Source organism: Ornithorhynchus anatinus, chromosome 3, assembly GCF_004115215.2.
Source record: "Ornithorhynchus anatinus isolate Pmale09 chromosome 3, mOrnAna1.pri.v4, whole genome shotgun sequence".
Classification (NCBI taxonomy): domain Eukaryota; kingdom Metazoa; phylum Chordata; class Mammalia; order Monotremata; family Ornithorhynchidae; genus Ornithorhynchus; species Ornithorhynchus anatinus.
In genome coordinates this window covers 134,605,178-134,623,817 of record NC_041730.1, presented here as the reverse complement: position 1 = coordinate 134,623,817, position 18,640 = coordinate 134,605,178, and the positions used below count along the sequence as shown (strand labels likewise).

General features: G+C 44.9%; 1 protein-coding gene and 1 non-coding gene across 2 annotated transcripts in view; one reads left to right on the top strand and one right to left on the bottom strand.

Annotated features, from left to right (window-relative positions):
* INPP5A (inositol polyphosphate-5-phosphatase A) overlaps positions 1-18,640 on the top strand; it is a 524,295-nt gene that overhangs the window by 430,217 nt on the left and 75,438 nt on the right. Inside the window, exons 10-11 of the mRNA XM_029060884.2 lie at positions 16,371-16,466; positions 18,132-18,206. Of these exons, the coding sequence (XP_028916717.1) occupies positions 16,371-16,466; positions 18,132-18,206 (171 nt within the window). The remainder of the gene's footprint in view (positions 1-16,370; positions 16,467-18,131; positions 18,207-18,640) is intronic.
* LOC114810610 lies at positions 1,976-2,113 on the bottom strand. Its single transcript, XR_003758306.1, has one exon. It is a non-coding gene; the product is annotated as a small nucleolar RNA SNORA7 (small nucleolar RNA).

Genomic DNA, 18,640 nt, shown 5'->3' with positions numbered 1-18,640 from the left:
GGGATTCAAACCCATGACGTCTGACTCCCAAGCCCATGCTCTTTGCACTGAGCCATGCTGCTTCTCTGATCTAGACATCTAAAGATGTCTTGAAGGTAGGAGGAGATGCAATCCTGGAAAGAGGGAGGGAGAGAGCTCAGGGCTGGAGATGTAGATTTGGGTCTTATCCACATAGAAGTGGTAGTTGAACCTATGGGAGTGAATGAGTTCTCCAAGGGAGTGAGTGTAGATGGAGATTAGAAGGGGAACCAGAACTGAACCTTGAGCCCCCGCCCCCCCGCCCCCCCCGCCCAAAGGTGGGGGTTGGGAGGTAGAGGAGGAGTCCACAAAGGAGACATAGAGAAGTGAAGTGACTTGCCCAAGGTCACACAGCAGACAAGTAGCAGAGCTGGGATTAGAACCCATGACCTCTGACTCCCGGGGCTGGGCTCTATCCACCAAGCTGTGCTGCATCACAAACCACAGCTTTGATTTCTCCAGTCAGGCGTGGTAGTCGCTAAGCCGACTGTCACAGTGTTGGTTTGCAGAAGCAGATCGAAGGACGGTGAGTGGGGAGGCTGTCTTTACAGGATTTGGAAATCAGACCTTTGAGACAAATAGACCCAGTGATGTTTTTTCCATTTTGAATCCCTCTGGGGAATAATGACAGTAATAGTAATGATAATATAATTGTGGTATTCATTAAGCACTCAGTACATGTTGAGCATTGTACTAAGCACTGGGGGAGATACCACATTAGTACAATCACTCATCATATCCCAACTGGATGACTGCATCAGCCTCCTTTCTGATCTCCCAACCTCCTGTCTCTCCCCGCTTCAGCCTGTACTTCACTCTGCTGCCCGGATTATCTTTCTACAGAAACATCTGGGCATGTCATCCCCCACTCCTCAAAAATCTCCAGTGGTTGCCTATCAGCGTGGCTCAGTGGAAAGAGCACGGGCTTTGGAGTCAGGGCTCATGAGTTCGAATCCCAGCTCTGCCACTTGTCGGCTGTGTGACTGTGGGCAAGTCACTTAACTTCTCTGCGCCTCAGTTCCCTCATCTGTAAAATGGGGATGAAAACTGTGAGCCCCACGTGGGACAACCTGATTCCCCTATGTCTACCCCAGTGCTTAGAACAGTGCTCGGCACATAGTAAGCGCTTAACAAATACCAACATTATTATCAACCTCGGTATCAAACAAAATCTCCTCACTATTGACTTCAAAGCTCTCCATCACCTTGCCCCCCCCACCTCAACTCCCTTGATGGTGATGGTGATGGTTGTATTTGTTAAGTGCTTGTTATGTTCTAAGCACTGTTCTAAGCACTGGGTAGACAACAAGGTAATCAAGTTATCCCATGTGGAGCTCACAGACTTAATCCCCATTTTACAGATGAGGTAACTGAGGCACGGAGAAGTTAAGTGACTTGCCCAAAGTCACACAGCTCCTTTCTCTCCTCCATCCCAGCCTGCACACTGTGCTTCTCTGGTGCTTACATTCTCACTGTGCCTTGTTCTTGCCTGTCCCACTGCCGACCCCTGGCCCATATCCTACCTCTGGCCTGGAATGCCCTCCCTCCTCAAATCCGCCAAACTAGCACAGTTTGAAGGAGGGAAGCCTTCGAAGACCTCCTGAAAGCTCACCTCCTCCAGGAGGCCTTCCCAGACTAAGCCCTCCTTTTTTCTTCAGCTCCCCCTCCCCTCCCCATCACCCTAACTCGCTCCCTTTGCTCTGCCCCCAACTCCGCACCCCACTGCACTTGTGAATATGTGTCTTGTCTTATGCCGTCAAGTCGTGTCCGAACCATAGAGAGGCCTGGACACATCTCTAACACCCCACCTCCATCTGCAATCATTCTGGTAGTTGATCCAGAGAGTTTTCTTGGTAAAAATCTGGAAGTGGTTTACCATTGCCTTCCGCGCAGTAAACTCGATTCTCCACCCTGGACTATCTCCCCTGCCGCTGCTGCCCAGCACAGGTGAGTTTTGACTTGTAGCAGATGGCCTTCCACTCGCTAGCCACTGGCCAAGCTAGGAATGGAATGATTAGGCTTCTGCTTGACTCTCCCTCCCATAGTCAAGACTGGTAGAGTACTGGAAACTCTCCAGGTGTGATCCTGAGATGGGGTGTATATATATATATGTATACATCTATAATTCTATTTATTTATAATTAATGCCTGTTTACTTGTTTTGATGCATATACATCAATAATCCTATATATATTAATGTTATTGATTCCTATTTACATACGTTGATGTCTGTCTCCTCCCTTCTAGACTGTGAGACCACCGTGGGCAGGGATTGTCTCTCTTTATTACTGAATTGTACTTTCCAAGCGCTTAATACTGTGCTTTGCACACAGTAAGTGCTCAATAAATACGATTGAATGAATGAATGAATGATACAAGATAATGATGGTATTTATTAAGCCCTTGCTATGTGTCAGGCACTGTTCAAAGCACTGTAGTGGATACAAGCAAATTGGGTTGGACACAGTCCCTGTTCCACGTAGGGCTCCCAGTCTAAATCCCCATTTTACAGATGAGGTAACTGAGGCACGGAGAAGTAAAGTAACTTGCTCAAGGTCACATGACAGGTGCTAGAGCCGGATTTAGAACACAGGTCCTCTAACTCCCAGGCATGTGGTCTTTCCACTAGGCCATGCTCTTTCTTGGCATGAATGAGGTTGGGAACTGAAAAAGGCCTTTTACTGGTGTCTGAATTCATTTGAAATCATCAAGACCCTTTCAAGATTTCCCAGAATGCCGATCATCCTCGGGGTGTCTGTCTTCTCCTGGCCTGCATTCCTCACCGCCAAGCAAAAATATGGAATGAAATTATCCTCATGATTATTTACAGCTGCAGATGGGACCCAAACAATAGTTTCACAACCAGGGCATTAATTTGATCAGTTTAAATACCTTGGCTTAAATACAAGCTTGTTTAGCCTTGTAATTAGTCTATCAGGATGTCACTAAAATAATAGCCAGGATGGTGCTGTTTTTTTTTCTTTTCCCAATTAAAACCAACATTTTTAGGATGATATTTTCTCAATTTAAATGGAACTTTCTGATGGTCCACATTAAATAGGTTTTAAGAATTTATAAGCAAGCGGGCTTATTGGAATGCTTAGACTTGGGTGCATTTCTAAGGGCTGTTTGAAGCAAAAGGAAGTAGTACAGTCCACAATCCTGGTTGTCTTCGGGAATTCTGCCTGATTTTTCATGATCACCTTCATGTGGTTCATCCTTTCCAAGTGTATTTCGGTGAAGTCAGCGGGGACTTGGTAATACTGAAACCAAACCTGAAAAGGAGACCAAAACGATTTTTATCGATTGGCTACAACTAAGAGCAGAGCGAGAGACCCAAGCCCTTTAATTTTATTTTTTAAGAATACAAATGATCCCCTGTATGCTCTGTGAAAGGGATTTACTGCAAAATGATTTCATCAGATGTAGGTGATTCATTTCTGCAGCAAATCTCTTTTGGGTTTCTGCATTTATATTGCTCTTTAGTTATTTCTAAACCCTTCTGTTTGGGGCATTATACCGTGACCAAGATGAGTAGCTCATTGGGTACTTGCAGATCATTTCTACACCTGTTTCGGGTGTTTCTGAGCCCGGCAGCAAATGAAGGACTGGAACTAGGATGTGTCTTGCTGGGAGCTGAGCTGTTTAGGTTGAGGGGTATAAACATACCAACAAACATAACCATGGTAGACTATGATATTGCCCAAGGTGCAAAGAAAGTGAATAACAGTGTTTGCTTCAAAAATGAAAACTGGAGTTTTCACATTCGGAAAGAAACATCTTCCTTTTCTATCCTTTGTCATTAGAAAAATGGCACTTCTCAAACTCACTAGAAGTCATTTGTCCTGAATAATGCAGCACCAATTTCAAAAGGATCTTAGGCTTACAGCTTATTTAAACTATTTGCCACATATTATGATTCAGCAAGTCAGGTTTACCTGAATTTTTTCTATTTTTAATAAGTGAGATTACAGTGCCACACTGTTTTGAAAAATCTGTTTGGCTATGGAATTATCATTATTATCGTTAATAATAATAATGATAATAATACTACTTTCTGAACCCCTCCCTTTCAATAATTATGGTATTTGTTAAGGGCTTACTATAATAATAATTATGGTATTTGTAAAGTGCTTACTATGTACCAAGCACTGTTCTACCATTGCCAGGCACTATTCTAAGTGCTGGGGTGGATACAAGCACTTGTCTTGCAGTCCCTCCTCTTTCACTACCAGTAGACCACTGCTATCTTCAAAACCCTTTTGAAAGCACACCTCCTCCAGGAGGGCTTCCCTGATTATCTTTCATCTCCACCCCCCTGCCCACATCCTGACACTTGAGCATTTTCTCCGTGTACTCGCAATCCCCCATACCGCAGCACTCATGTATGTAGCTTTAGACTCTGTTGCTTCCCCCATCTATAATTTATTTTAGCGTCTGACTCTTCCTCTAGAAGACAAGCTCCCTGAGGTGAGGGATGGTGTCTACTAATTCTGTTGTAATCCCCAAGCAGTCAGTATAGTCTCTTTACACAGGAGGTGCTCTGTAGATCCTGTTGATTGGGCATTGTACTATAAGGTACAATCCTTATAGTCCGCCTGCTTACAATCCGCCTGCTATCCCTCCTCGACTCTGCCGACCTCCTCCTCCACCATACCTCGCCCACTCACCGACTCGGTCACACCCTCGATCTCGTCATCTCCTACCACTGCACTATCTCCTCCCTCACCGACTCTGAAATCCCTCTCTCTGACCATAACCTTCTCACCTGCCTCATCTCTCACACTCCCTCCCCCTGCAAATTTTCGCTACTGCCCCACAGAGACCTCCGCTCTCTCGATCCCATCCGTCTCTCCAATAGCATCTCTCCTCACCTTGCCGCCCTGTCCTCTCTTCCCACTCTCGACGATCAGGTCTCCGCTCTCAACTCCACCCTCTCTACTCATCTCGACTCTCTCGCCCCCCTTTCCCTCCGCCGCTCTCGCTCCACTAACCCACAGCCCCGGATCACCTCCTCCGTCCGCCTCCTACGCTCCTATGCTTGAGCTGCCGAGCGCTGCTGGCGAAAGTCCAAGCACCAAGCCGACCTCACACACTTCAAATTTATCCTTTCCTGCCTTAACTCTCCCCTCTCCTCCGCCAGACAAAACGTCTCCTCCTCCCTCATCGACACCCATGCCCGTCACCCCCGCCGATTGTTCCGGACCTTTAACTCTCTCCTTAGGCCCCCTGTTCCTCCCCCTCCCCCGTCTCTCACCCCCAATGATCTGGCCACCTATTTCCTCACGAAAATCAACACGATCAGGTCTGAGCTCCCCAAAGTCACCCCTCCGCCTCTCCCCTCCCCCCCAACAACCCCCTCCCCTACTTTCCCATCCTTCCCTGCAGTTCACCTTGCCCCTTCCTACCTCTCCTCCCTTCTCTCTTTCTACCGCCCACCGCGCACGCTCCGCTCCTCTGCCGCCCACCTCCTCACCGTCCCTCAGTCTCACCTATCCCGCCGTCGACCCCTGGGTCACGTCCTCCCGCGGTCCTGGAACGCCCTCCCTCCTCACCTCCGCCAAACTGATTCTCTTTCCCTCTTCAAAACCCTACTTAAAAATCACCTCCTCCGAGAGGCGTTCCCAGACTGAGCTCCTCTTCCCCCTCTACTCCCTCTGCCATCCCCCCTTTACCTCTCCACAGCTAAACCCTCATTTTCCCCTTTTCCCTCTGCTCCTCCACCTCTCCCTTCCCATCCCCACAGCACCGACTCGTCCGCTCAACTGTATATATTTTCGTTACCCTATTTATTTTGTTAATGAATTGTACATCGCCTTGATTCTATTTAGTTGCCATTGTTTTTACGAGATGTTCTATCCCTTGACGCTGTTTATTGCCATTGTTCTTGTCTGTCCATCTCCCCCGATTAGACTGTAAGCCCGTCAAAACGGCAGGGACCGTCTCTATCTGTTGCCGACTTGTTCATCCCAAGCGCTTAGTACAGTGCTCTGCACATAGTAAGCGCTCAATAAATACTATTGAATGAAAAGGTAAGGTCTGAGAATGGAAAAGATATTGAATCCAACCTGGCTCCTTGTTCAAAGTCTACTTGGTGGAGGAATGATAGACCCATTTTGCAGAAGACCCCCTCAAAGATAGACAGTTTTTTGGGAGGGAACCCCCAAAGACCCTTACCCCTGCACCAATTTGCTCCAGGTCCTGTGTGTACCCCTACTAGCTTCAGAGAAATAAGGGCAATGTTTCCAAGCGGTGGCTAAGAAAGACTGCAATCTGGTAATAAAAATGTCCGACGTCAATCGATCAATCAGTGAGCTTCATTGAACTCTTACTATATGCAGAACACTATACTGAGCACTTGGGAGAGTACAGTACAACAGACATCAGTCACATTCCCAGCCCACAATGAGCTTCCAGTCTAGAGGACGTATAGGTCTCTGGTGCTGAATCCATTTGGAACAGTGAACGGAGCGGCTGGAGAAGCAGCATGGCCTAGCAAAAAGAACCCAGGCCTGGGAGTCAGAGGGACTGGGTTCTAATCCTTGCTCTGCCAATTGTTTGCTCTGTGACCTTGGGCAAGTCACTCAACTTCTCTGTGCCTCTGTACTGACTCCAGTGCTTAGAATAATAATAATAATAATGTTGGTATTTGTTAAGCGCTTACTATGTGCCAAGCACTGTTCTAAGCGCTGGGGTAGACATAGGGGAATCAGGTTGTCCCACGTGGGGCTCACAGTCTTAATCCCCATTTTACAGATGAGGGAACTGAGGCACGGAGAAGTTAAGTGACTTGCCCACAGTCACACAGCCGACAAGTGGCAGAGCTGGGATTCGAACTCATGAGCCCTGACTCCAAAGCCCGTGCTCTTTCCACTGAGCCAACGCTGCTTCTCACATAGGAAGCATTTATTATTAAAAAAAAACCAAAAAAGGACTTGCTTAATGTAAAGGCCTGGGAGTCAGATTCTTATCCTGACTCTACAACTTATCTGCTTTGTGATCTTGGACAAGTCACTTCACTTCTCTGGACCTCAGTTACCTTATATGTCAAATGGAGATTAAGACTGTGAGCCCCATGTGGAAACAGGGACAGTGTCCAACCTAATGACATATGTATGTACCCCAGTGCTTAGAACAGTTCTTGGAACATAGTAAGCATTTAGCAAGTTCTGTAATTATGAAGTGGAAGGAATGGCTTTCCTATGCTGAGTCCCTGATGATGAAAAAAAGGGAAAAAAAAGACAGTTCTGCTTCAACATGGGCGTTCACTGCTGTTTTGGCCAGAACAACGTTAGGAATTAGGGAATATTTTTCTGACAGCAGGAGGCCTTGGGAAAAACTGGCTTCGATCAGAAGAATTGGCTTATGTGCATGCAGGTGCCAATGGGATGGTTGAGTTCCAGGGTTTTCCAAATATCCACCCCTGTGTTCTAAAACTGGATGGGAAGCAGTGTGGCCTAGTAGAAAGAACACAGGCCTGAGAGTGAGTGGACGTGGCTTCTAATTCCAGTTCTGCTATATGTCTGCTGGGTGACCCTGGGCAAGACACTTCACCTCTCTGGTGGTGCCTCATTACCTCATCTGGAAAATGGGGATTAAGACTGCGAGCGCCACGCAAGACAGGAACTCTCTCCAATGGGCTTATCTTGTATCTACTCCAGTGCTTAGTGCTTAGACATAGAAAGTGGTGAACGAGAAATGCTTATTATTATTGCTATTATTATAATACGCGGGCTTTTATACATCATATGATGTAATACTTTTTGGAAACACGTATCGCTGGTGGTGACAGTGCAGTGGGGAAAGTCAGGGTGGGTTTAGATCACTGTGGTAGCACCCATTTCCACATTGGGAGCTTGTATTTTTTAAGCACCTTCTCTGTGCAGAGAACTTTGCCAAGACCTTGGGAGAGTATAATGCAAGAAATGAGAAAAGTCACATTCCAGAAAGAATTCATAATATATTTAGACTGTAATCATATTGTGGGCAGGGAATGTATCTGTGTATTGTTGTACTCTCCCAAGCAGTTAGTAAAGTGCTCTGCCCACAGAAAGCGCTCAATAAATATGATTGACTGACTTCTAGAAATTTTCTGATGAATGCTTCAGTAATCCTGTCTCAAAAGAGGGCTCTCATTTTAATCCAGATCATCAGTCTTTTTTTAAATGGTATTTGTTAAGTGCTTACTATGAACGAGGCACTTTACTAGGCGCTGGGGTAGATTCAAGCTAATCGGGATAGACACAGTCCTGAGCTCCTTGTTTTGCTTTTCAGTTTAGCTAGATAGCTCAGCTGTATGGATGCCAGTGGTATCAGTCAGTCAGTCAGTCAGTCAGTCAGTCAGTCATATTTATTGAGTCCTTACCGTGTGCAGAACACCATACTGAGTGCTTGGGAAAATGAAGTATAAAAATATAACAGTAAGAACTGACTATCGGCAACTTCACAAGCTTGATCCTCCAGGGCAGGAATCCTGTCTTTTGATTCTGTCTTACTCTCCCACGTGCTTACTTCAGTACTTTGCATTCAGTGGGCATTCAATAAATGCTACTCTTCATTGATTACTTATTTATATTAATGTATGTCTCCCCCTTTAAACTGAAGGTCGAAGCAGTCAGGGAACATATCTGTCAGATCTGTTGTATTGTACTCTCTCAAACGTTTAATATAGTGCTCCACACACAGTAAGTGATCCAGATATACAATTGATGATGATGATGATGAGTGATGGCAGAGAAGGGCTGTGTGTGTGAAATTGAGAGAAGCAGTGTGGCTTAGTGGAAAGAGTCAGGGCTTGGAAGTAAGAGGTACATATAGTAAATGGTTAACAAATACCATTATTATTATTATTATTATTATTAAGCCCTAAAAGACTTAGAAACTTCTAAGATTTGTGGGTTGGACTGCCTTTGGAGAGTGTAGTCGTTTCCAAAATAGGATTCCCTAGTGGAAAGAGAACCGGCCTGAGGGTCAAAAGACACGTATTCCAATCCCAGCTCTGCTAGGTACCTGCTATGTGATCTTGGCCAGTCACTTTACTTCTCTGTCCCTCCTCTGAAAAATGAGATACTTCTTCTCCCTTCTCTTTGGACTGAGAACCCTGTGTGGGACCTGCTGATCTTGTATCACCCGCAGTGCTTGGTACAGTGCTTGGCACATAGTTGGCATTTGACAAATACCACAATTTTTATTACTATTATTAGTATTGAGAGAATTGGCATGACCTAGTGGATAGAGCATGGGCCTGGGAGTCGGAAGGACCTACGTTGTAATCCTGGCTCTTCCGCATGTCTGCTGTGTGACCTTGGGGAAGTCATTTCACTTCTTTGTGCATCAGTTACTTCCTCTGTGAAATGGGGATTAAGAATGTGAGCCCCATGTGGGACAGGGTCTCTATCCAACCTGATTAGCTTGTATCTACTGTAGCGCTTAGAACAGTGCCTGGCATAGAGTAAGTGCTCAACAAATGCCATTTAAAAGAAAGATAAGTGCTCAACTAATGCCATTAAAAAAAGATGGGGGGAGGAAAAAGGATCGATGAGATCATGGTACAGAGAGTAGGTTGACGTTACAGCAGCAAAGTCTGCAGGCTGGGTTGCAGTAAGAGATCAACGCGGCAAGGTAGGAGAGGGAAAGCTGATTGAGTGCTTTAAAGCCAACGGGAAGGAGTTTTTGCTTGATGAGGAGATAAATGGCGAGCCGTTGGAGGATTTGGAGGAGTGTGAAGGCGTACAGAGAACAATTCTTTAGAAAAATGATCCATGTCTTCCTGGAGAAAGCTTCAGGATTGTGCAGCGTCGGCACTCTTCTCCAGCACCACGAGAAGCAGTGTGGCCTAGGGGCTAGAGCCCAGGCTTGGGAGTCACCAGGACCTGGGTTCTAATCCCAGCTTTGCCTCTTGTCTGCTGTGTGACCTTGGGCAAGTCACTTCACTTCTCTGGACCTCAGTTCCCTCATCTGCCAAATGGGGATGAAGACTGTAAACCCCTTGTGGGACAGAGACTCTGTCCAACCCGATTTGCTCTTATCCACCCCAGCACTTAGTACAGTGCCTGGGCACATAGTAAGCACTTAACAAATACCACAATTAGTATTATTCTTCTTCTCCAAAGGGGCCCTCCTGATGCTTTTACGATGCATTTTCTGTCCGGCATAGCATGGGTGGCAGCCTAGCATAGTTGATAGAACATAGGCCTGGGAGTAGAAGGTCATGGGTTCTTATCCCGGCTCAGCCACTTCAGTACAGTGCTTGGCACATAGTAAGCGCTTAACATGCCACAGTTATTATTATTATATATCTACCCTCAGCACGGAGCATGGGGTTTGGTACTTTGAAAGCACTTAATGAATACCAGATAAATAATAACTTCTGTTTGTAGATATTATCACCATAAATTGAAAGGTGCTTAAACTCTTCCTTGCTCTCGGCTTCGTTCTGGAGGGAATGTGTCTTTCCACTCTGTTATATTGTACTCTCCCAAGTGTTTAGTACAGTGCTCTGCACACAGTAAGCCCTCTTTAAAAATGACTGATGGATTGCTTGATGGATAAGTATTTGTCTTTCATATGTTGAAAAGTCCAGTTCAGACAGTGGTTTCCTTAGTGTCACCTTGGTTAAAATTGGAGCAGTATGAAATCAGGAAGGTTTCTGTAGCATTTATGAAGAAGTGAGCTGGCATTACCTAGATTATTCACTGCATCCAGTAAATATTAATTTGGCTCTCCTGCAGTGAGTCAAATAGATTTGGAAAGCTCCACAGAAAATTGTTTTATGTAGCTGAAGTGAGCTGATGTCTTTTTTATTCTTTCAAAAGAGAGATAAATTTTATTCCAGTTAACTAAGTGAAAGATAAATTAGACTATAAGCACTTTGGGGTCAGGGAACATGTCCACCATATCTGTAGTGTTGTACTCTCCCAAGCACTTAGTACAGTGCTGTGCACACAGTAAGTGTTCAATAAATGCCATTGATTGATGGACTGATGGATTGATTGATCGTTTCTCTCTAGAGGACTGTCTCATTTCGACACACATTTCACTGTTCAGTTAGAGGAAGGCTTTTCATCTGAAGCCACTGCAAGAATTCCAGTCTCATTAAGAACAATAATCAGTAAATGTTGGTATCCGTCTATTACTGTGGAAAGCTAACTTTATGAAAGTAATTTGCAGAAAACCATGAATAAGAGGAAATCATTTAAGGGGTTTGCTTGAGAAACCACAGGAGCAAACTAATGCATGGTGGGAGTAAAGGTCACAATTATGGTACTTGTTAAACACGTACTTTGTGCTAAGCACTCTTCTAAGCCCTGGGGTAGATATGAGGTAATCAGGTTGGACACTGTCCCTGTCCCATATGGAGCTCTCACTCTTAATCACCATTTTATAGATGAGGTAACTAAGGCCCAGAGAAGTGAAGTGACTTGCCCAAGGTCACACAGACCTGTAACAAAACGCGATTAAAACCCAGGTCCTTCTGTTTCCCAGGCTCATGCTCTAAACCACTAAACCGCGCTGCTTCTCACTAAGCCGTGCTGCTTTTCAAAGATCCCATCATTTCTATCAATTCCTTATGTCAAGTAATGTCAGTTCCTCTGAAATAGTAGTTACAGTGACAGTCAGGAGTCATTTTTTGAGATGAGCAGTGCAGGAAAGGAAAACACACACACATTCCCTACCAACAACAATTTATTTTCCCAAGTTGAAAAGTTTCAGGTTCGCATTACTGCTTCCTATCTTTGTCCGAATAAAAAACCCCATAAAGGGAAATGTCTAGATCCCACCCCCCCAAAAAAGAGTGTTTCCTTGAGCATGATACCAGATGTCTTGGAATTTTTTTATGTCTAACTAGGGCTACAGAAAAAGCACCTCTCTAGTTAATTGAAACAATTACGAGGGAGAGAAAAGTTCTTTTCCTCCCTGCGGAACTAGATTGGATAGCAAAGGACTCCCCAAAAGATGTAGGGATGGTGTTCCCTCTCCAAATGAAAAGCTAACTGTTTTAAGTCCAAAGGAAAAAATATCTACTTTCCAGTTGTATTTCTCTTAAAAAGAAAAGAAACTATTATGAAGTCTTAGTCCGTTGAAAAGAGTGACATTTTTGTGGTATTTTGGGTTTTTTGTTGTTATTGTTCAATTTTTTTCCCTCTCGAAAGAGGGAAGTCACTCCATGAGTAGCCCGGCTTAGAAAGGTGCCCGGTTCTCAACGTTTTCTGCTTGGATGAACCCGACTTAGTAAGAACTGAAAGGAGGAGAGAGAAGGAATGTTGGAATTCTATGCAAAGTGAGCCTTCTCTCCGTCAATTTTTATTTGTGAATATGGTAAACCCTGTGTAAGGGGGCAGTGTGAGGTTGTGTGCTTGTGTGTGTGGATGGGTGGGTGGGCGTGGGTGTGCACGGGTGTGCAGTCTGAAAGCCGGAAGGCGCGAGAATCCTTTCTGTCCGGCCGTTCTCAAGAGTCGATCAGATTTTTGTTATTCTCTGAGAGTGGGCCTGGAGTTGTGAGATAAAGCACCCAGGTCCAAGGAGGGGGACAAAAAAAAAATTGTTCTCAAGCAGATGCCTTGAACAGACAGAAATCATGAATTTCTAGAATGGCAGCCACCCCAGTGGGGGTGGGGGAGGTGGGACGCTACAATGACTTTTTGACAGTGACAGTAACTCTGCCTTGTCTCTGCCAGGCTCCTTTTAAGACCATTCACTCTGGAAAGCTGCTTAAGCGCCCTTAAGCGCATTAGCATTTGGATAGCTCAGGGACCAGATTGACCCTCATTGGGAAAGTTTAAATGAGTGAAAGATGGAGCGATTTGTTAGGGCTTTAGAAACCAGCTTTAGACAGCGGCGGGTTTTCCGCTCTGGTTTGTTCGGGTGCTTGTTCTGATCTGGTGCGCTGTTTAAAGGCAACCAGACTGATTTGTGACACATGAGTCCAAAAGGCTATTTTGGGGGGGCTTGACCCGATTAGCTCATCTGTGCTTTGAATTTCAATGACGGTGATCGGAGGGGGCAGTTTGGGAAAGGGCCTGCGGACGGATTTACCTCACTGGAGAGTGCGCACGGGCGCAGATGGCCAAGTGTTCATTACTCGTCCAAAGGGACCAAATGGGATCTAAGGGAAGCGAAGCCGGGTGGTTGGGGGAAAAAAGCGATCCGGTCTGAGGTGAAACAGCGATGACAAAATGAAGATTCACCACGCCCACAGGAGTTGGATGAAGGCCCTTCTCAGCCAGTGTGGCTCTGATCAATTTCTGTACAGCAAGCTGGCTCCTGGGGGTCCTGGGTGGGCTAGAAACTCTCCCAGGGCGATGGTGTGGTGGCTCACGCATGGGCCTGGAAGTCAGAAGGTTATGAGTTCTAATCCCAGCTCCATCACTTATCTACTGTGTGACTTAGGGCGAGGCACTTCATTTCTCTGGACTTCAGTTATCTCATCTGTAAAATGAGAATGGAGACTGTGAGCCCCATGTGGGACAGGGACTGTGTCCAATCCGATTTGCTTGTTTCCACCCCAGCGCTTAGTACAGTGCTGGGCACATAGTAAGCCCTTAACGAATACCAAAGTTATTATTATTATTATTATTATTATATTATTATTATAAGTATGATGCTAAAATATAATCAGGCAGAAGGAATGTGGCCCAAACTGAACAGATAAGCTCTTTCACAGCCCTTGGGTTGAACAGTCCCAGTGGTAATTGTTGCAGCAGTTGGAACCAGTAATAATAATAATAATGATGATGATGGTATTTGTTAAGCTCTTACTATGTGCCAAGCACTATTCAAAGCACTAGGATAGTTGCAAGAAAATCAGGTTGTCCCACATGGGGTTCACAGTCTTAATCCCCATTTTACAGATGTGGTAACTGAGGCACAGAGAAGTTAAGTGGCTTGCCCAGAGTCACACAGCAGACCAGTGTCAGAGGCAGGATTAGATCTCATTACCTTCTTGCTCCCAGGCCCGGGCTGTGTCCACTACGCCATGCTGTGAGTCAGAAGTAGGCAAAGATGAGATCTTCTCAGGAGAGAGGAGCAGGGGAGACCGTGTTGTCTGGGGAGATCCAGTCCCCTAGCAGCAGTAGTAGTGAAGCGGTGTGGTTTAGTGGAACGAGCACGGACTTGGGAGTCAGAGGTCGTGGGTTCTAATCCCAGCGCTGCCACTTGTCAGCTGTGTGACTTTGGGCAAGTCGCTTAACTTCTCAGTGCCTCAGATACCTCATCTGTAAAATGGGGATTAAGTCTCTGAGCCCCACGTGGGACAACCTGATTACCTTGTATCTACACCAGCACTTAGAATAGTGCTTGGCACATAGTAAGTGCTTAACAAATAATAATGTTGGTATTTGTTGGTATTTGTTAAGCGCTTACTATGTGCAGAGCACTGTTCTAAGCGCTGGGGGAGATACAGGGTAATCAGTTTGTCACACATGAGGCTCACGGTCTTCATCCCCATTTTACAGATGAGGTAACTGAGGCCCAGAGAAGTTAAGTGACTTGCCCACAGTCACACAGCTGACAAGTTGCAGAGCCAGGATTCGAACCCATGACCTCTGACTCCCAAGCCCGGGCTCTTTCCACTGAGCCATATAATCATTACTAGTAGTAGTGCTCGTAGTAATAGAAGCACTTACCACTCCCACCCCCAACTGTGGGGGTCCCTCAAGGCTCAGTTCTGAGTCTCCATCTATTCTCCATCTTCACCCACTCCCTTGAAGAACTCATTCACTCCCATGGCTTCAACTACCTTCTCTCTGTGGATGATTCTGTCTTCTTCCCTGCAGTCTCGGGTTGCCTCCTACCTTCAGGACATCTCTACTTGGTTGTCCTCCCATCACCTCAAACTTAATATGTCCAGTACAGAACTCCTCATCTTTCCACCCAAACCCTCTCCTCACCCTAACTTTCCCAAAACTGTAGAAAGCACCACAAGCCCATAACCTTTGATTCATCCCTCTCATTCAACCCACATATTCAATCTGCCACTAAATCCTGTTGTTTCAACTGGAACAATATCACTAGAATCCACCCTTTCCCTCTATCTAAACTGCTATCACGTTAATCCCATCACTTATCCTATCCTGCCATGATTAATGCATCAGCCTTCTTGCTGACCTCCCTGCCTCCTTTCTTTCCCTACTCCAGTTCATACTTCACCCTGCCGGCCGGATCATTTTTCTAAAGAAATGTTCAGACCATGTTTCCCCCACTCTTCAAGAACCTCCACTGGTTGCCCATCCACCTCCGTATGAAACAAAAATTCCTCACCCTTGGCTTTAAAGCAGTCAGTCACCTTGGCCCCTCCTTCCTCACCTCCCTACTTTCCTACTCCAACCCAGCCCACATACTTCTCTCCTCTAATGCCAACCTTCTCACTGTACCTCAAGCTCATCTACCTGACCCCTTGCCCATATGTTGGCCTCTGGCCTGGAACTCCCTTCCTCTTCAAATCCAAAGACAATTACTCTCCCCCCTTCAAAGCCTTGTTGAAGGCACATCTCCAAGAAGTCTTCCCTGACTAAGACCTCCTCTTCTTCTCTCCCATCCCTTCCGCATTGCCCTGACTTGTTCCCTTTATTCATCCCCCGCCCAGTCCCACAGCTAGAGCCCCATATCTGTCATTTGTTTATATTAATGTCTGTCTCCCCCCCCAGACTGTAAGCTCGTTGTGGGCAGGGAATTTGTGTGCCCGGGCTCTATCCACTCGGCCACTGGTATTATTAACTCCTACTCTCTTCTTTGTAGAGTGTGAGCCCCATAAGGGCTAGGGACTGTGTCCAACCTGAGTGTCTTACATCTACCCAAAATGATTAGTGCAGTGCTTGGCGCGTAGTCAGTGTTTAACAAATATTATAGTTATTATTGCACTCTTAATGAGCACCTACTGAGAACAGAACACTGAACTGGCTTAGGAGAGGGCAGCAGATATAGTATGAATAATTCCCACCTTCAGGAAGTTTACAGTCTATCAGGACTGTAGTCATCTTGTATATCACCAAATTCTATAATTTAATGTCTCTTTTTGGCATCATGGGGAATGTTCTGCAATAGAATTTGTAGTAACTGGCCATGCTTGGAGCTAGAAATAGAATTTAAAATGGACTGTGACACTTGCAGCATTAAGAATAAACCAAAAAATGCTTGATTCTTTGTCAGTGAATTTTGAAAATATGTCATTGAAGCAAGTTGAACTGTTGCCTAGTTTGTCCCTTCAAAGCTGGCTTATTTTGTTCCAATTAATAGATTAATTTTCTTTAACATATGGTGATGGAAGAATGATCTTTACCTGTTTTTGTTCTAGTGCAACTTCCCTGTGACTAAACTTCATTCTGTCTCTTTATGTGTTTTCTCTCTCCCCACAGACCCTCTGTACCAAGGCTACAATGCAGACTATCCGGGCAGCAGACACCAATGAAGTAGTGAAGTTAATATTCCGTGAATCTGATAATGATCGGAAGGTATTGTCTCCAAATGTAGTCATCATTCTAGAACAAGTACTCTTGTTGATTCATTAACACTGGACTTTGACCCTATTCTGAAACAAAAGGCAGATCGGATCTGTTCTTTCCGTGTCTGATTCTCATAATCTATGCTCCTCTTTCTAATGTCATAATTTTCATGAGTATTAATGAGTTTTTAACAGTCAAGAGAGGAATATACCACACTGTATTTTGTTCATGGCAAAGTGGATAGAGCACGGGCCTGAGAGTCAGAAGATCAGGGGTTCTAATCCCGACTTTGCCAATTTTCTGCTGTGTGACCCTGGACAAGGCACTTCACTTCTCTGTGCCCTAGTTACCTCATCTGTAAAATGGGGATTGAGACTGTGAGCCCTACATGGGACAGAGACTGTGTCCAAACAGATTTGCTTGTATCCTAGCGCTTAGTAAAGGGCCTGGCACATACTAAAATACCATAATAAAATAACATTATTATTATTATTGTTATTTTCAAAGATTCACACACTAGTAGCTTGGGAGATGAGGACAGCTCATTATGGGCAAGGAACAAGTCCGCCGATTCTGTTGTACTGTACTCTCCCAAGTGCTTAGGACAGTGTTCTGCACAAAATAAGCACTCAGTAAATGTCATTGATTGATAAATAGATTGTTTGGAAAGCTGAGTGGGAAGATGACATAAAGAGAAAGATCAATATTCAGAAACCCTAATTTTCAACTTCACTGCAATGATCCATTGTATGCAGACATTTCCTCTGATATTTATCAATCATTCAGTAATACTGATTACGAACTAACTCTCTTCCCCTCTTCAAAGCCCTACTGAGAGCTCACCTCCTCCAGGAGACCTTTCCAGACTGAACCCTCCCTTTCCCTCCGCTCCTCCTCCCTTCCCCATTCCCCTACTCCCTCCCTCTGCTCTTCCCCCTTTTCCTCCCCACAGCACTAGTGCATATTTGTATATACTATCTATTACTCTATTTATTTTGTTAATGATGTGTATATATCTGTGATTCTATTTATCTTGATGATATTCACACCAGACTACTTGTTTTGTTTTGTTTTGTTTTGCTGTCTGTCTCCCCCGTTTAGACTGTGAGCCCGTTGTTGGGCAGGGATTATCTCTATCTGTTGCCAAATTGTACATTTCAAGTGCTTAGTATAGTGCTCTGCACATAGTAAGCGTTCAATAAATATGATTGAATGAATGAATTTATTGAGTACTTACTGTATGCAGAGCTCTGTAGTAATTGATTGGGAGGGTACAGTTCAGAAGAGGTGGGAGACACATTTCCTGCCCACAATGAGATTACAGTCTGGAGGGAGGGACAGACGGACATGGGGAAGCAGCATGGCTTAGTGGAAAGAGCACGGGGTTGGGAGTCAGAGGACATGGGTTCTAATCTCAGTTCTGCCACTTGTCTGCTGTGTGACCTTGGGCAAGATGCTTAAATTCTCTGTGCCTGTTACCTCATCTATAAAATGGGGATAAAGATGGTGAGCCCCACCTGAGACAACCTGATCACCTTGTATCTCCCTCCCCCAGTGCTTTGAACAGTGCTTGGCACATAGTAAATGCTTTACAAATACCATAATAATACTAAGGTTAATATTAATAATTTATTTATATGTACATAAGTGCTTTGTACTGTTTTCTTTTCTCAGGTTATGCTGCAGTTAGAAAAGAAGCTCTTTGACTATTCCAATCAAGAAGTGTTTAGAGATAACAATGGCACAGCGGTGAGTACTGGCCTATGTTTTTTAAGGAGTCATTATTATTGTACTGTTATCATTATTGTCATTATTATTATGGCATTCGTTAAGGGTTTACTATGTGTAGAGCTGCGTTCTAAACAATGGGGTAGATGAAAGTGAATGAGGTAAGACACAGTCCTTGTCCCACATGGGGCTCACAGTCTAAGAAGGAGGAAGAACAGGCATTGAATCCCCATTTTACAGTTGAGGAAACTGAGATCCAGAGAATGAAATGACTTGCCCAAGATCACATAGCAGGCAAGGGGCAGAGTTGGGATTGGAACCCAGGTCCTGTGGCTCCCAGGCCCCTGTTCTTTCCAGTTGGCCATGCTGTTCCTCGAATCATATAAATGTGTTGTACCTAACAGTGGATATAAAATATATCAAAACTATTCAATACTGTATACTATTTAGAAATA